Here is an 18,884-nt window from a genome sequence, read left to right on the forward strand (position 1 = left end):
TTTTCTTCAATGTTTTACTCTGAAAACAGGGAAAGACAAGGATAACCAGTTGTTGGCCTGGATTTTTCATTAACTTGTATTACCCTGACAATGTATTTATTTGGTTATTACGGATAGTATTGGATTGACCTTGTTTCGAAAACTTTTTTTTCTCTTTATTCTTCAAAAATCTTTTTATAATCATTATTATATTTACCATGAAATGTTGAAATGGATTAGCTAATAGTAAAGTTGAATTGAAAATGAAAGTTAATAATTACTCGTCAAACTGGTTTCTCTTCAAATCTTTCAATTTTCAGCTTTTCCATTGTTGCTCATTTCTACTTGTTTTTATACAGATAGATGGAGCCTGTTTCAATCTTTTCTGGTTAACCGTTTTTCAGCTTTGTTATGGTTTGAACCGGACTGTTGGTTAGTTGTTAATTTGATTTGGTTAACTTTCGTTTTTTTTGCCACTTCATTCCAACGTTATAATCAACGTTTTTTTGTTTTCTCTTTTAACCATCTTTAATTTGTTAACACTAATCAATTGACTCTGTTTGTGCTTTTAATTGGAAACGTTTTTTCTCTCAGCTTTTTTGGCCTTTTCTATTAAATCGAGAATCTGGTTGCTTTTTGGTTTAACAGACAATTTTACTTTTTACCGCATTTTTCCTTCAACCAGACTTTTGTGCCACACTGAGTCTTTCATCGAGTCTTATTTATTTTGATAAGTGCCTGGTTTATGTGATTAACCCATTTGGTTAACCTGGTGAGTCAATGTGTTTAGGTGAAACCAACCAATGGTTAACTTGTGAAATTTAATCTTCAAGTCAAAGAGTAAGAAGAGGGTTCACTTGTATGGGGAAATTGGCATCACAAAAAAGTTAAAAAAGTCACCACAAGATGCCTCTGGCACAAAGATTAACATATAAAATATATGTTGAGATGAATTTTAGTTCTGGCACATCACCGCTGCATGGCTCTGTTCGCTATATTATTACATTGAAAAACATTTGATTTCTTCTTTCAGCGCCATCTTGTGGTGACTTTTTCAACTATTTATTGGCAAAAGTGATTTTACATTAAATGAGCTCTCTTGTTATACTCTTTGCTTCAAGTTTGCTTTTTTTTCTGGTTAAAATTTTCGGCTTCACTTTTGTTAGTAATTCTGGTCAACATTGGATTAAAGCTCTAGGAATAAAGTGTTTAATTTGTGATTTTCATTGTTTTTTAATGATCACCTCAACTCTAAAATGGGATCAACTGTTAACCATATTGTTCATCAACCTAATCAACAATCACAATCATCTTCCACAACAACATCTTCAACATCATTATCTACAGTGACAACCGTTAATGATAATCAAAATGAAGTGAATCGCTCAAATGAGCAACAACCACAATTGATGAGTAACCATGTTAATCATGTTGAATGTAATAATAATAATGGGATCAACCCTGGGTTTATTAGTGAAAGTAACATGACAACAAATGTAACAACACCGCCAATGAGCCATAATGATCAACCTCAAGGAACCATTTTAAGGCAACCCTTGATCGGGTCCAACACAAGGCGAACCCTCAAAGGATTATGGCCAAACGGATTATCACCTTTTTTTGCATCGCTTTTGTGTTGTGCTAATTTTTATACAATTTGTCGTTTCTCAATATTGACTTATTTCCTTAAAGGTAACCAAACGAAACTTAACCTCACCAATCAAATAATAGCTAATTTAAAGCAGTTGCAGTTAAATTAGCCATTTGAAAGTAACTTACAGAATAATCATTATCGCTCAACTTTTCACTCTTTTCAATCAAAACCCAAAATACAACTTATTAACTATTGACGACCTTGATTAATCTTTTTTTTGTCTTTTCTCCCTTTATTACTGACTAATCATCGTAAAATGATCGTGCTTACTTGGTAGGTTAATTGTTGCCCAAAAGTCGAGTCTTTTTCCCATTCATTGAAACAATGATCAACATTTGAATGTAATGATAATTACCAATTTCATTCATCAATCAAAATTGTTTCAGTTGATTGTTAAACAGCACAACTCAGCGTTTAAACATTGATATGAAAAGTGAAATTGATCTGAATGATAATGGGAAAAATGAATAGTCTGACCGGAAATGTTGCACCATTTCAACATATCAACGCCTTTCAAACATTTTGTTATACTTTTGCTGTTGCTGAAAGGTCACCTAAACTGTACTCATGGGTGTGATTGCAGATAACTTTGATAAGAAAGTGGTAAAGAGATGAACAATTATCACTCTTGACTAATCTGAAAACAATAAACGCTTTTTCAATGAAAAGATAAGATGAAAGGAAAAGGTAAACAGATTTAGTGACAATCTTGAAGTTAATCAAATTTTGAAACAAAACCAGGTTTACCAGTTTAATGGTTGAAAAAAGGTTTTCCGGTTAAGATGAATATGAAGTAATGAAATGGATGAAACTAATTGATTGACTGATTGGAAGCAACATTGGATGTTAGCCAACATTGAATGGAAAACAAAAGCTCATTGTTACACCTTTTTCCACCTGAAAATAGTCTAAATGAAGAGAGAGAGAAAAGATGATTTCTGATCAAACCGATGATGGAATTGATCAAGTCATGATGGGAAAATGTGTCACCACAGTTGAGACCAATTTGCCTTCAATTATGATAAACACGAGAAAATAAATTTTCATTTTCTTTCATTTTCTGAGAAATTTTCAATTTTTCAGTTTCGTCTAAAAACAATTATCTCTTCATCTCTACAAATCAATTGAACTAATTGCTCTTGGTACTTTTCCAATCAGTATTTCAACTGATTTCGCATTTTCCTTTTTCATCATTTTCTCTTTTTTAAAATTCTTCATTCCTTTAGATCAAGGTTATCATGATAAAAGCATTTCTAATTATTACATTAAACTTTCCTTCCTTTTACCTTCTTTGATCATCTGCAGGAATTGATCATCTCTAAATCGATACTTTGTCATGATGTAACAATCAATTGCTTGAAGCATTTTCAGATTATTCAACAATTTTCATTTTCAATATTTTCTACTCAGGATTGAAGGAAAGTTAACTATTTTTCATCAATTGAACCTTTTCTTTTCTAGTCAATGAATTTCTACCAACTTTTCCAATTATTGTTACCTTATTACCTTTTCACAATTATTTGGGTTATTTTCAAGCTTATTTACTTTCGCTTTATTTTGTCACTCAAACTTCCTCAATTATATTGAAACTTGTTTACTTTTCATGAGAGACTTTTGTTTTCCATTTAGTTGTCTATCAATTAGATTTAAATCAATTATCATTTATTCAAACTTGATTTCCAATTATTCATTGTCTTTTCATGTTTCATGGTTGATATAATCTTGGATACAATATTGGATGATTTTATTGGCACATTTGTATTGTTCAACTTTAAATGTTAAATGACCATTTCAAGTGACCTGTTTAGTTGCCCTTTTATCATGATTAACATTTCTCTAATTTTCCAGTTCTTTTGCTTTCATTGGTCAGGTTAAGTTGTGTGAAAGTTTGTCAAAGTTTCAAGTGAAAGTAACTCAACTGGACATGAAACAGTTTGACTGTAATTCACTGTGTTTACTCATGAATTTCCTCATGTGCAACATGAACTCAAAGCGTTTACGTTTCAGTAAAAATCAGAAGCAAAGATAACATTATAATTTGTTATGAATTGAGTGATAAAAGTGGTTTCGATATTCGACTTTCATGAGACGAGTTGCTCGAAATATGATTAACCTTTAAAAGCGCTTCATGACGTTAACCACACGAACTCAATTTGTAACAATAATTCAACTTTGAATATGAAATTGAATTGACTTTGACTTCAATTTTTGATTTTTAGATCCTTCAAGAGCACAAACAAATTCAGAATCAATATTCATTTCCAAAAAGAGAAAAAAGATTTTGAAAAGTTTGAAACAATTCATGATTTGATCATTCAGATAATCTTTTCATAAGTCAATCTCGGATTAGCTTGAAAATATTATTAAAATAACATCCAATTTTGGTGCAACAATTAACTTTTCGTTTTGAAAAATGACGACAAAATCGAATCATGATTTATTGAAGTTGATAATGATTATCAGTAAATCGATTTCCTTGATTTGTTAACAACAATTACCTAACATTTTCTTCTCGTTTCAGGTCCATTTTTAATTGAATTTACCTTCATTAGTATTATTTTTGGTCTTCCTTTTTTACTCTTTCTTATGGTCCTTGGTCAATATCTTGGCTCGGGTTACCTTGATATGTGGTTTATATCACCAATCTTTAAAGGTAAATCATTTGCTAATTAACTTTTCCATGTTAAGGACAATTGCTTTAACCTGCTTAAATGTTCATTTTTTTGTTCTCTCATTTAATCGATTATTTGAAAATTGACTTTCGTTTCAGGAATTGGTGTAGCCTTTCTGTTTTGTTATACAATCATTTCAATTTACAGTGTTATTCCAATTTCATGGTTACTCGTTTACCTGAGAGATTCATTCCTAACAACCAGAGATTCGGCATATAAATGGACTTATTGCAACAGAAGGTTCAACGGTGAGAGTAAGTATCAAGTCGAAATGTAAAGTCACCAAATGCTCCATTTTATCGTTTTGTTGGTTTACCCAACAGTGAACATCGTTACACTGAATGTTAACCATTTGTTTAATTTGCTGTAAACTAACGATTCGGTTAAAACCATAAAAATCCTGTTTAGGTCAGGTAAAAGAGAGAAAAAAGATTTAAGATTGAAACCAACCTTGGCGAAACTTTTTTACCTGACAAATAGAGACAATGAAAAGAGACGAAAAAAGTGGGTAAAAGTGAACAACAGAAATTGTTGTTGAGCCAATAAAAAACGAGTTTGATTGTTATTCAATTTGAACACGTTTTGTTTAGACGCTTCTTTAATCTTCTTAAATCAACTGGACCATTGATTTGGACACGCAAAAGATTCTCAACATTTTAGGGGAAAAAAGTTCTCTTATTCAAAGTAACCTTTTTACCTGTCAGAAGCGGTAAAATTGGAATAATTGAATAATCAAAAGAAACTTCTAAATCAGAGCATTTCAATTGTGAGAGTCTCTTGAGATTGACCATTCATGGAAGATTGGAAAATGATTGGGAAAAGAATTTTTGAAAATTTAATTTCGATGAAAATGAAAACTCTAAATATTGATTGAACCATTTGTTGGAAATTTCAATTGTTTTAATTTTTTCTTTTCCAACTCAGGGTGCTTTAAAGCATGGAATAGTTCAACTTATGCAAACGACTATCTTGGCTGGTCAGTATCTGGCTATTATCACAACACTGTTTTAGGTCAACAAGATAATGGTCGTTTCTCTGCCTACGCCAAGCTCAATATTATTCTGAATCTCGCCTTGATTTGGATTCTGATATTTGTTCTGCTCTTCCGTGGTATTCATCATTCATCGAGAATGATCATCTTCTTTGGAACTTTTCCTTTCATCATGTTTACCTTTACTATTATACGATTTGTTGAAGAGTTTGGGGCTGGAATTAGTTCGCTTTTTGTTCTAACCGACAGTTCTAAAGCTTTTCTAGGAGATTCAACTTCATGGTATCTTGCTGCGAGAGAATCGTTCATTGTCTGGATTCTCTTTGGTTCCATAATCCAAACAATTTATGCTTCATCTCGACCCGGTGTTTCCCTCATTAAACACTGTTCCGTCCTTTTCCTTGTAACCATTACACTTCTGGTTTCTTCAAGTTTCTTCCTCGCTTCTTGTATGCACATAATTACTTCATCAAAACTGGAATATACTTTTTCGTCTTTCGGTAAGTTTCCATTCTTTATTCAGCTTCAATTGTATTCAATTGTTTCAATTACCTTTCAATTAACAAACGAGTTCAACTTGTCGGTTCACTCGAAATGAAAGTAATTTTATTAATCGTAAAACTCATGAAACATGAAATTGAATTGTTCAATGATTGTCTAATTGCTAAACCTAAACACTTATTTGCTATGATAGAGTAATGGAAGAATATTCAAAATCTGAACTTAGCAAAAAGCGCCAAAAGATTTCATCTTTAAGTAAATCTCGTTTTTTGTCATTTGACATTATTAAAGATTATATAAAACCAATGAACATTTTTGATCAAAGAAATTGATCGTTTTTGATCACTGAGCATGAAATAGATACCTATTAACGTTTGAATCTTTTATACTTTGAAGATTATCGTTTGAGTCACACAACAGGATCGACTCTAACGAACAATTCGGAATAAAATCGTTGTAACAAATTTATTACAATTTTTATTAAATTTTTCGTATCTTTTGTTATGTTTTGAATATTTATAATTTCTTGTGTGTAAATTGTTTTATGAATTATTCCTTAGGATGTTTCATGAAGTATGATTTCTCAGCTATCTTGTATAGCATATTTGAATATGAAGTTCCAGTTTTCGAAACCAATGACTTGAAATGTCCAGTTTCTTGTTTCAAGAGTAGATAAGGTTCTCCATATTCAAGCACTTGTCCAGCATCAATCAAGAGAATCTTATCCATATCAATAATCGTATTGAGTCTATGAGCAACTGTAAGAACAGTACAATCCTTGAACTCTGCTCTGATTGTTTCTTGAATTAAAGTGTCTGTTTGATGATCCATATTGGATGTTGCTTCATCAAGAATCATAATTTTATTTCGTTGAAGTAAAGCTCGAATTAAACAGAGCAATTGTCGTTGACCTAAACTTAAATTGGATCCTCCTTGAGTAACAATAGCATCCAGTCCACCAGGCATGCACTCGATGGTTCGAGCCAAGTTTACGGTCTTTAGGGTCGACCAGATGAAGTCATCTGAATATTCGGTTAAAGGATCGAGATTGGATCGAATTGTTCCAGTGAAGAGAATTGGATCTTGAGGAATAATCGATATCTTGTTTCGTAAATCATGAAGTCCAAGTTGTTTGATATCGATTCCATCGATAATGACACTTCCATCGAACTCTGTTAATCTGAATAATACTGATATCAACGAACTTTTACCAGCTCCAGTTCGACCAACAATTCCAATCTTCTCACCACTGGAAACAGTAAAGTTCAAGTTCTTGAGAACAGGTTTAATGGAACCAGGATAAGTTAGATAAACATTTTTGAATTCCATGTCAGCTAAATTAGGCCAAGTCTTTGGTAATAAGCCAGCTTTTATCGTATCCCATGAAGGTTCCAATGGAAGTCTTCCGTATTCCAAAACTCTTTCCACAGAAATCATGTTTGTCTCAAATTCGGCTGTTAGTCGTATCCCATACTGCAGGGATCCGAAAACTGAAAGAAGTGTCGATATAACAAGACCAACTTCTCCACCCGGAAATTTTTCAGGAAATGAAAGAACTGATATCAACATCGTTGCTAATAAGGTTATCATCGATAAATCAAGTGTCATTCCAATCAAACGACTAACACCGAAGTACATGAATTTGCATGAATTGTTGTCATCTATTAGACGGTATAGCTGCTTAATGAATTTAGCTTCATATTGAAAGGCTCTTATTGTAGTCAATCCTTCATAAGTGGTTGCGATTTGTGTATAAATTGGAGATCTTGCTGTCGAAAGAAAACAAATTTCGATCAAATAATCTTTTCCATAGCATTTGAACATTGCCGAGTTATCTTACTTTGAGCTTCAAGTCTAACAATGAATCGAGCTGTTTGTAGGTAGACTCGTCTAACGAACCACATTAGACATACAACTAATACAGCTACAATGATGATGATTGGAAGAACAATTCCAGTGATTATAATTACTCCAACAATTTGTAGAAGATTCTGCAAGAAAAATTTATATAATAATTATTATGTTCAGATAAAAGGTTGAAATCGCAGAAATTATCCAAAAAGATGAATTGATAACTCCTAAAGTTTATACTACTTGATATGAATGTAACTTACCAAGTTCATGAAAACTAGATTGTTGGCTATTGTGACGTCAATAATTCCCATATCACGAGTGAATCGATTCAATATACGACCTGAAAAGTTTGAACAGTCGAATTAGTGCTTCGAGTTAAGTTCAAGAAAAAATAGTCACTCACCAACAGGATTGGTTTCGAAAAAGGCTAAAGGAGTTTTCAGTAGTCTAGCAAATATGCGGTTGTGTAAAGTTTCTGATGATTTTAAACAGATTCGGTAGTTCATTCCTAGTCTTATGAACACTGACGCTAACAAACTAACCATTAGTCCAAGATAAATATAAGCATTTCTCGTAATGAATGGTCTTGAATAAGTTGCAAAATCACTGTTTGCTGTTGTTTCATTATAACTTTGTGATAACTCAAGTGAATCATCGGACCACTTCGATATCCACCAATCAGTGAAGTTAATTATTCCTTGTGAGAGGAAAGTCATTATTATGAAGATTGTTATGAATATTAAGTTTCCACCAGCTCTGAAGTAATCCAAATAGACTCGACTTCCAAGTGAACCAAGAGTTACTTTTTCTTCGCGAGATTCCAATTGTTCTTCGATTATTTTTGCTACTTCGACTTCATTTGTAACTTTGAGTGGGTTGAGGATCTTTGGTTTCTGTTTAGTTGCTTCATCAGAATACAATTCGTCTATTGACAACATTTCTTCTTGTTTTTGATTTTCTGTTTCACTATCATTCGATTCTTTTAAAAACTTTATAAAATCAATTCCAACATTATTTAGTTGTTCGAAGGTTCCAAAAGCCACTGATTCACCTTCATTCATGATTAGTATTTTATCTGCTCGACGAATGAATTGGAGTTGATGTGTAATTAAGACTCGAGTCTTTCCTTTCAAATAACCATTAATGCATCTGCAATCAGATCGAAATCATTATTTTAGTATTTTTGTGTTTAAAGTTGAAAGATATTTACTTGTCAAATAAGTGTTCAGCAACTCCAGGATCAACAGCACTTAAAGGATCATCAAATATATAAACATCAGCATCTTCATAAACGGCTCTAAACAGAAACAAACAATTAATAAGTGAATAGATGAAGCATTGAAATAAATTTACCTTGCAAGAGTAACTCTAGCCTTTTGTCCACCACTAAGAGTATAACCTTTTTCACCAACCAATGTGTTCTCACCATAAGGAAATGATTCAATATCTTTTTTCAGGGAACAACTTTCAATTACTTTAGAATATTTTGATTGAGAATATTCTCTTCCAAAGAGAATATTTTGTCTTATTGTTCCAGCAAATGTCCAAGACTCTTGTGGTGAATATGCTTTTCTTCCGACGACTTTACACGAACCAGAAACTACAGCAATCTCCTCGAGCAAAGACATAACTAAACAAGTCTGTTGAATGAAGTTAGAATGTTAATTTGCAATTAAACATTCTTTTAGTCCTCAACTTTAACAACGAAATCAGCTTTTCACAATAAATAAGTCTAAGTTTATCCTTACTTTTCCTGAACCAACCGTCCCAATAATGACCAGTAACTCTCCAGGTTCTAGTTTGAATGAAAGGTTTTTCAAGTTCACTATTTCTGAATTCTAATTAATGAATAGAAAATGAAATTAGTTTTAAATATTAACATTAAAAGTTGTCTCGACGTTAAAAGCTGGAATACAAACCTTGTCCCACTTAGCACTTAATTTATCAACGTATATTGAGCCTTTATTCAAACTTTCATTTTCACTTCTGGTTAATGATTGTGTTTTACGAGTTTCAAGCAGTAATAGTTCCTGTAAATCATGTGTTTGATTACGTTCGAAGAACGCAGAATTGGTTAAGTCACTAGTAAAAGAATTGTTCAAGTCCATCCTGTACCTGAGTTCTTCTCACTGAGACCAGAGTTTCGAAGAGTAATCCTGTTGCATTTCCAATGTGATAAGTAACAGGAAGTCTTAAGGCATTGCATAAAGATAGTGTGATGAATGCCAATTCGGGATCCAAGGGTCGACCCAGAAGAACATGGAACAGCAAACAAGCGAAAACCATGATCCGAGGTGCTGATGCATGAACAGAAATGTTCAGCAATTTAAGGAATGCTGCGTTTCGAATTTTACTCATTTCTGTTCTATTATAAAGCAAAAATGAAAGTCAATAAGATGCGTTTGAATCAATGATTATATCAAATTACAGTAAAATTACACTTAACCGATATTTTTGGAGATACTCCATCTATTGGAATAATTAATACTTTTTTCTTTGTTTAATAGTTTTTCTCTTTCTTTTTGTCCTTTTCTGTGAGTCTTTCTGATTGGACAAAATTAAAATTAAAAGTGAGAAAGAGAAAGAAAGAGAATTATAAGAAAAAAGTATTAATTATTCCAATAGATGGAGTATCTCCAAAAATATCGGTTAAGTGTAATTTTACTGTACTTACTTTCGTATCTCTGAAATGATATCAGCAAATGACTTTTCCCATGTGAACATTTTGATTATCCTAATTGCTGAAATCATTTCTTCCATTAATTTGATTCTTTTATCAGTCAACTTTGCTGTTTGAGCTCTGAGTTGAAAAAGTTTATCAAAATAAAATAATTGTTTTCTTCAGATATTTTTGTCATCACAAAAATTACCTAAACTTGTCTGAATATTTTGCTGTGATCGCCTGATAAGGAATGAGAAAAACCAAAACAATGACTAAACCGAGACTCGCGAGTCCCAAAATATTTATCATGTAAATGAGTACAGCTATTCCCATCAATGGACCTAGTACGATGTAAATGATCGAGAACATGAGCTGCGAGTAAAAGATTGAAAAAATGAATCAAATTTCTGTATCAACTGAATGTATTTCTTTACCTCATCGAATCTGGATAAATCATTCGTGACGATATTGAGAATGTACCCAACATCAGTTTTCGTTGTCGCCGCTTTACTCAAAGTCAATATCTGCAAAAGTCAATCAATCAATTCAGTGTTACTTTGGAAGAAGTGATTCTATACCTTTTTGTAAACTACAGCCGTTAACGCAGTTCTTATTCTTAGACCCTGTCTCTGAGTCCGCATAATAATTTGGTGACGAATGAACCCGTATAAGAATAGAGACAATACTAGACCAATCGAACAGTACAAGCACTCATTCCATGTGACATTACTGTAGTTGTTGGTAGAAAAGTAGCGAACTATTGATCCAAGAAGAAAGGTTTGAACCAAATTCAATGTATCCTGCAATCAGATGTAAATAGAAGGTTAGAAAGTTATTTTCATTTTATTTCACATGATGAGTTTCAATTTTGTAAAGTTTGCAAAAAACTCTGTCCTAAATGTGATTGTTCATTGAGAGTCTATGAACTAAAGAAATGCTTGAAAGTAATCAGTATCCGGATCACTTGTAAAAAGTACTTCATTGATATTTATTTACTTTTTTCTTGTTTCTATTAGTTGACTTTTGCTACTTTACTTGGTCTTCCAGTTGCTAGTAGTTAAAGTTTTGATTGGAATTGAGTTAAACTTACATCGATCGACAAGAAAATTCCATAAATAATTGTTTCTATTCCATACGTTTTGATGAGCGCCTTCAACAAACTTGGTTTTCTTTTGTTTAATTTTCCATCTTTTATCTCTCGATCCCAGTTTCTGTTCGTAGTCAAGAAAAAAAACAAAGTTAATGATGAAATCAACATTTAAATCGATTCCAAAAGTTAACCTTTCAAATTGAACTGTAGACTTGTACCCTTCGTCCTCTTCTGGGCATTTGTATAAATCATCTTTGGTCGGTTCACGATTCAACCCTATTCTCAATGTAGTTGCGTTCCACCTGAAAAAGAGTTTGATTTTGATCAGAGTCTGTGCATGAGTTTTGTTAGAGGTTAAGATCAAAATTAGCCAGAGTTTAGTTTAAGCTTAGTTCAAATGAACTTGGCAAGCTTCAAATTATCTGGGTTGTTTTGCTCAGTAAACATTGAAATGGTTTGATTCGGGCAAAACTAATGCTATTGTTCAGCAATTACAATTGATTCGAATCTTATAAACTTTCAGTTTTACCGACAAAACGGTCGAGATTCAAATTACTTACTTCTTTCAGAGCAAAATTGTGAAACAAGTGATACTCACCAGAAGGTTAGCCTAGACAGGAACGAGACCTGCTCATATCGACATGGTTTTGTTATTAGTTGCGGTTGCTCCATTGCTGTGCATGAAAATGTGTTCACAAATGAAGTAAACTATTGTTACAAATGAGTTGAGTCGACATCGGTTATGATGTTATGTATACATTAGAGCACAAGATTCACTTTGAGTGAAAATCAAAAAATATTTCAACAATGATCTTGATCTTTATCCAAATTCCCATCTCAAAGTCATCATCTTTAATCTTGATAAACATTAACCACTTCTGTGTGAATGATTTTACTGGTGAATTGGTAATCAGTCTCAATGTAAATGGTGAAAGCCATTTGAACAAGACTAATTACTGCTAAACAGAACATAATTAGGGCAATTACGATTACAATGAAGATAACTTGATATTGAATTTCGCTGCTTACTTGGTGGTTAATGAATAAAACTCTACTCCATTGGTGGTTTCATAAAACATCAATTTAAATGAATTTATCTTTAAAATCTAAAATCTTTTTATTTCATTATTGCAGTGAATATTGGAAACAAAGCTTTATTACTTGTCTTTACAATCTACAGGTACGCGAGATTTGCCCTTAATTCATTCATTAAACTGTTTGCTTACGTGATTAAATAAATGGTAATCTAATCTTTGTGTCCATTAGGCTTTAACTCTAACTGTAGTCGTAACTGGTAGATGTACAGCAGAGGACAAAAGTATAAAAAAACAAAGATTTTTAAATGGAGTGATAAATGAGTGATACAAGTGTTGAAAGAACCGTAAATAATCTATTTTTATGACCTTTTCATCAAATGTTTGTTACCCAATCGAGTTCTGGCTTTTTTAGACTGAACTTTCTTCGCAACAGGTAAGAGATAGAAAGATTAGATTTGAGATTTGCAACAGGGTTGAGATCTGGGCTAAATGTAGGTCAACTCGATAGACTAACTGAGTTTCTATTGAAAGTCTTTGCCAGTGTCAACACATAAATTCTTGGGTTATCTTACGATTCCATTGTAATTGCATTGAATTTGCATTTTCAAGAACTTTGATTTAATCAGTTGAAAGCAACTCATCATAATTAAAATTTGACAACTGTCAATACTAAATTGAAGCTGAATGCACAACAGAACATAAGAAATCCCATAATTACATTGATGAAAATTGTAAAAAGTTTTATAAAAATTATAAATGAATATTGTGAAAGTTTATTAGTTTGAATGTTTAATGAAATATGATTTTTGAGCAGCTTTGAATAGCATATTTGAATATGAAGATCCAGTTTTTGAAACCAATGACTTGAAATGTCCAGTTTCTTGTTTCAAGAGTAGATAAGGTTCTCCATATTCAAGCACTTGTCCAGCATCAATCAAGAGAATCTTATCCATATCAATAATCGTATTGAGTCTATGAGCAACTGTAAGAACAGTACAATCCTTGAACTCTGCTCTGATTGTTTCTTGAATTAAAGTGTCTGTTTGATGATCCATATTGGATGTTGCTTCATCAAGAATCATAATTTTATTTCGTTGAAGTAAAGCTCGAATTAAACAGAGCAATTGTCGTTGACCTAAACTTAAATTGGATCCTCCTTGAGTAACAATAGCATCCAGTCCACCAGGCATGCACTCGATGGTTCGAGCCAAGTTGACCGTTCTTAAGGTCGACCAGATGAAGTCATCTGAATATTCGGTTAAAGGATCGAGATTGGATCGAATTGTTCCAGTGAAGAGAATTGGATCTTGTGGAATTATCGATATCTTGTTTCGTAAATCATGAAGTCCAAGTTGTTTGATATCTATTCCATCGATGATGACACTTCCATCGAACTCTGTTAATCTAAATAATACTGATATCAATGAACTTTTTCCAGCTCCAGTTCGACCAACAATTCCAATCTTCTCACCACTGGCAACAGTAAAGTTCAAGTTCTTGAGAACAGGTTTAATGGAACCAGGATAAGTTAGATAAACATCTTTAAAACCAATGTCACCCAAATTAGGCCAACTCTTTGGTAATAAACCATCTTTTATCGTATCCCATGAAGGCTCCATCGGGAGTCTATTATATTCCAAAACTCTTTCCACAGAAATCATGTTTGTTTCAAATTCGGCTGTTAGTCGTATCCCATACTGCAGGGATCCGAAAACTGAAAGAAGAGTCGATATAATAAAACCGACCTCACCACCTGGAAATTTGTCAGGAAATACAAGAATTGTTATCAGCATCGCGGCCAGCAATAATTCAATTGATAGATCAAGTATCATTCCAATCAATCGACTAACACCAAAATTTATAAATTTACAGGAATTGTTGTCATCGATGAGATGATATAATTGCTTAATGAATTTCGCTTCATACTGAAAGGCTCTTATTGTCATCAGTCCTTCATAAGTCGTTGCAATTTGTGTATAAATAGGAGATCTTGCTGTTAAAAGAAAACATAATTGAATTAATATTCATATTCTACTAGTATTATAACAAGTATTATAATAATAACAAGTTGTCTTACTCTGAGCTTCAAGTCTAACAATGAAACGAACAGTTTGTAGATAAACTCTTCTTACGAACCACATTAGAACCATGATTGGTATAGCTACAACAATTGTGATTGGAAGAAAAACTCCAGTGATTATGATTACTCCAACAATTTGAATTAGATCCTATAAGAAAATTTAGAGTGGAAAATATTTTAAGAAAACATTACAATGCATGTATCATAATTTGATCTGACTTTACGCCATGAAATATAATCATCTAAGTTTCATATTTTTAAATTGCTGGAAATTAACATTTCACAATACGAACAAGTACAATGGTTTATCTCAACTTACCAAATTCATGAAAACTAAATTGTTGGTTATTGTGTTATCAATGATTCCCATATCACGAGTAAATCGATTCAGGATGCGACCTTCAGTTTGATAGGGATAATAGTTTTGTTTAAGTTTCAGCAATTGTTATTGGCGATTTCGGAAACTTACCAACAGGATTAGTTTCAAAGAATTCCAGTCGCGCTCTTAATAATCGAGCGAATATTCGATTATGTAGAGTTTGGGAGGATTTCAAGCAAAGACGATAGTTCATATCGAGTCTGATGCATATTGACACCAACAGACTAAGCATTAGACCGAGATAAATGTATGCATTTCTCGTAATGAATGGTCTTGAATAAGTTGCAAAATCACTGTTTGCTGTTGTTTCATTATAACTTTGTGATAACTCAAGTGAATCATCGGACCACTTCGATATCCACCAATCAGTGAAGTTAATTATTCCTTGTGAGAGGAAAGTCATTATTATGAAGATTGTTATGAATATTAAGTTTCCACCAGCTCTGAAGTAATCCAAATAGACTCGACTTCCAAGTGAACCAAGAGTTACTTTTTCTTCGCGAGATTCCAATTGTTCTTCGATTATTTTTGCTACTTCGACTTCATTTGTAACTTTCAGTGGATTGAGAATCTTTGGTTTCTGTTTAGTTGTTTCATCAGAATATAGTTCATCGATGGACAACATTTCTTCTGCTTTTTGATTTTCTGTTTCACTATCATTCGATTCTTTCAAAAACTTTATAAAATCAATTCCAACATTATTTAGTTGTTCAAAAGTTCCAAAAGCCACTGATTCACCTTCATTCATTATAAGTATTTTATCTGCTCGACGAATGAATTGGAGTTGATGTGTAATTAAGACACGAGTCTTTCCTTTCAAATAAACATTAATGCATCTGCATTCAGATCGAGATCATCATTTTAGTATTTTTTAAGTTTAAAGTTGAGTAATATTTACTTGTCAAATAAGTGTTCAGCAACTCCAGGATCAACAGCACTCAAAGGATCATCAAATATATAAACATCAGCATCTTCATAAACGGCTCTGAATGGAAATGAAATATTAATAAGTGAATAGATGAAGCATTGAAATAGGTTTACCTTGCAAGAGTAACTCTAGCCTTTTGTCCACCACTAAGAGTATAACCTTTTTCACCAACCAATGTGTTCTCACCATAAGGAAATGACTCAATATCTTTCTTCAGGGAACAACTTTCAATTACTTTAGAATATTTTGATTGAGAATATTCTCTTCCAAAGAGAATATTTTGTCTTATTGTTCCAGCAAATGTCCAAGACTCTTGAGGCGAATACGCTTTTCTACCGACGACTTTACATGAACCAGAAATGACAGCAATCTCCTCGAGAAGAGACATAACTAAGCAAGTCTGTTGAATATTGATTATGATCAGAGCAAAGATTATTAAAGTAAAATATGATATGAAATGAATGATTTCATTCGTTGATGGAATGATTTATCTGTTTGATCCTTACTTTTCCTGAACCGACAGTTCCAATAATGACCAGTAACTCTCCAGGTTCTAATTTGAATGAAAGGTTTTTCAAGTTCACTATTTCTGAATTCTAATTAATGAATAGAAAATGAAATTAGTTTCAAAATTAACATTAAAAGTTGTCTCGACGTTAAAAGCTGGAATACAAACCTTGTCCCACTTAGCACTTAATTTATCGACGTATATTGAGCCTTTGTTCAAACTTTCATTTTCACTTCTGGTTAATAATTGTGTTTTACGAGTTTCAAGCAGTAATAATTCCTGTAAATCATGTGTTTGATTTTGTTCGAAGAACAAGTCATATATTAGCGATAATGTGTTAGAATGTGTTAAGTCATTGATAAAAAGAATTGTTCAATTCCATGCTGTACCTGAGTTCGTCGCACTGAGACCAGAGTTTCAAAGAGTAATCCTGTTGCATTTCCAATGTGATAAGTGACCGGAACTCGTAAAGCATTACACAGAGAGAGTGTGATAAAGACCAATTCAGGAGTCAAAGGTCGACCCAGAAGAACATGGAACAATAAACATGAAAAAAGCATGATTCGAGATGCAGATCCATGTACAGAAATGTTCATCAGTTTCAGGAATGCAGCATTTCGAATTTTACTTATCTCCTTTCTAATATCAAAATAATGAGAATAATAAAATCAGTTTGTATGAATTATTTTGCCGGAATACTCACTTTCGTATCTCTGAAATGATATCTGCAAATGACTTTTCCCATGTGAACATTTTGATTATCCTAATTGCTGAAATCATTTCTTCCATTAATTTGATTCTTTTATCAGTCAACTTTGCTGTTTGAGCTCTGAAAAATTAATCAGAATATCAATAATTGTTCCCTTCATTCTTTCTTTCTTCAATTCAAGATTCTTTTTCTGACCGAAAAACTTACCTGAACTTGTCTGAATACTTTCCTGTAACTGCTTGATAAGGAATGAGAAAAACTAAAACAATGACCAGACCGAGACTCGCGAGTCCCAAAACATTTATCATGTAAATAAGTACAGCTATTCCCATCAGTGGACCTAAAGCGAGGTAAATGATGGTGTACATAAGCTGTGCATAAATATAAAGAATAAATAAATTAAGTTTCAGTTAGAAATTGTAACTTTCTCGAATGACTTTACCTCATCGAATCTGGATAAATCATTCGTGACGATATTCAGAATGTACCCAACATCAGTTTTCGTTGTCGCCGCTTTACTTAAAGTCAATATCTGCAAAAGTTATTCGATCAGTTTAGTGTTACTTTGGAAGAAGTGATTCTATACCTTTTTATAAACTACATTCGTTAATGCAGTCCTCATTCTTAGACCTTGTCTTTGAGTCAAGATGAAAACATTGTGCCGAATGATTCCATAGGAAAGAAGAGTTAGAACTAGACCGATCGAGCAGTATAAGCATTGGTTCCATGTGACATTACTGTAGTTTTTGTCAGAAAAGTACCGAACTATGAATCCAAGAAGAAAAGCTTGAACCAAATTCAATGTATCCTACAATCAATAGATTTGAATTGGAGATTAGAAAAGTTGCTGCATGGCGAGTTGCACAATCATGAAGGTGGATCATAAAAGGTGTAAAAAGCGAAATCATTCATTTGACGCTGAATTTTTAAATTTACCTGTAAAAAGCAGTTTTTTCAATTTTAATTCATTCCGATTATCTCTTAGGGATCCTTTATTATTTTCATGTGTAACTTATTCCTCAACATCCATTCAAACTTAAATTCAACTTACATCAATGGTCAGCAAGATTCCATATAAAATTGTTTCGATTCCATAAGTTCTAACAATCGCTTTCAACAAACTTGGCTTTCTATTGTTCAACTTTCCATTTTTAATCTCTCGATCCCAGTTTCTGTTTGGATTAGAAAAGGAAGTAAAATATTATAATAATAGTAAACTCAATATTTTGAATCCCATGAGCTAACCTTTCAAATTGAACTGTTGCATTGAGCGCTTCATCAGCTTCCGGACATTTGTATAAATCATCTTTGGTCGGTTCACGACTCAATCCTATTCTTAATATGGGTGCATTCCACCTAAAACAAAATTATACAATACAATAGAACTTTCATGTATTGGAATAAATAATTTGGCCGCAGACACTATCAGGTTCAAATCGAACAAAACTTTTGTTATTTTCAACTTTGATAAACACTCTCAACGTCCAAGAATGGACGATGTTTAATCAATGTATCACAAGTTTATTAAAGATACGAGTATCGATACTCACCAGAATGATATCTTTGACAGGAACGAGACTTTATCATATCGAGATGGTTTTGTTATTAGTTGCGGTTGCTCCATTGCTGTGCATCAAATGTTTTCACGAATGAAGTAAATTACAAATGAGTTGAGTTGACATCGGTAATGATGTTCACGTTGAACACACAAGATTCACTTTGAGTGAAAATCAAAAAATATTTCACCAAAGATCTTGATCTTTATCCAAATTCACATCTAAAAGCAATCTTGAATCTTGATAAACTTCAACCACTTCTGGGTGAATAGCTTTGCTATTGC

The 18,884-nt window shown here is 32.7% G+C and overlaps 4 protein-coding genes across 6 annotated transcripts in view; 1 reads left to right on the forward strand and 3 right to left on the reverse strand.

Moving 5' to 3' along the window:
- Nucleotides 1–609: 609 nt before the first annotated feature.
- The window catches only part of LOC107365191 (sodium-dependent transporter bedraggled), a 53,450-nt gene continuing 35,175 nt past the window's right edge, over nt 610–18,884 (forward strand). For all 3 annotated transcript variants that reach the window (XM_089268811.1, XM_089268812.1, XM_089268813.1), the window contains exons 1-5: nt 610–751; nt 1,146–1,671; nt 4,155–4,286; nt 4,404–4,559; nt 5,230–5,796. In XM_089268811.1, the coding sequence (XP_089124937.1) occupies nt 1,236–1,671; nt 4,155–4,286; nt 4,404–4,559; nt 5,230–5,796 (1,291 nt within the window). In that variant the 5' untranslated portion in view covers nt 610–751; nt 1,146–1,235. The remainder of the gene's footprint in view (nt 752–1,145; nt 1,672–4,154; nt 4,287–4,403; nt 4,560–5,229; nt 5,797–18,884) is intronic.
- Nucleotides 6,255–11,107, reverse strand: LOC107365186 (ATP-binding cassette sub-family C member 4). The gene is made up of 13 exons (XM_015932658.3): nt 10,892–11,107; nt 10,748–10,837; nt 10,522–10,685; nt 10,326–10,451; nt 9,767–10,016; nt 9,571–9,681; nt 9,400–9,489; nt 9,005–9,291; nt 8,862–8,948; nt 8,055–8,800; nt 7,912–7,991; nt 7,638–7,788; nt 6,255–7,566 (listed from the first exon to the last, which is right to left on the reverse strand). Exons 1-13 carry the CDS (start codon nt 10,952–10,954, stop codon nt 6,347–6,349), a joined length of 3,465 nt encoding a protein of 1,154 aa, XP_015788144.2. The 5' UTR covers nt 10,955–11,107; the 3' UTR covers nt 6,255–6,346.
- LOC149093640 (ATP-binding cassette sub-family C member 4-like) lies at nt 11,371–12,270 on the reverse strand. Its single transcript, XM_089268711.1, has 3 exons — nt 12,002–12,270; nt 11,595–11,705; nt 11,371–11,524 (listed from the first exon to the last, which is right to left on the reverse strand). The coding sequence occupies exons 1-3, from the start codon at nt 12,073–12,075 to the stop codon at nt 11,371–11,373; spliced, it is 339 nt and encodes a 112-aa protein (XP_089124837.1). The 5' UTR covers nt 12,076–12,270.
- On the reverse strand, nt 13,191–18,668 carry LOC107365190 (ATP-binding cassette sub-family C member 4-like). Its single transcript, XM_089268712.1, has 14 exons — nt 18,595–18,668; nt 18,290–18,400; nt 18,096–18,216; nt 17,252–17,415; nt 17,039–17,164; nt 16,725–16,974; nt 16,504–16,614; nt 16,334–16,423; nt 15,941–16,227; nt 15,798–15,884; nt 14,990–15,735; nt 14,840–14,919; nt 14,518–14,668; nt 13,191–14,433 (listed from the first exon to the last, which is right to left on the reverse strand). The coding sequence occupies exons 1-14, from the start codon at nt 18,666–18,668 to the stop codon at nt 13,217–13,219; spliced, it is 3,615 nt and encodes a 1,204-aa protein (XP_089124838.1). The 3' UTR covers nt 13,191–13,216.

The sequence above is a fragment of the Tetranychus urticae genome, chromosome 3, assembly GCF_039701765.1.
Source record: "Tetranychus urticae isolate SD_2017Ah chromosome 3, NJAU_TeUrti_SD_1.0, whole genome shotgun sequence".
NCBI lineage: Eukaryota > Metazoa > Arthropoda > Arachnida > Trombidiformes > Tetranychidae > Tetranychus > Tetranychus urticae.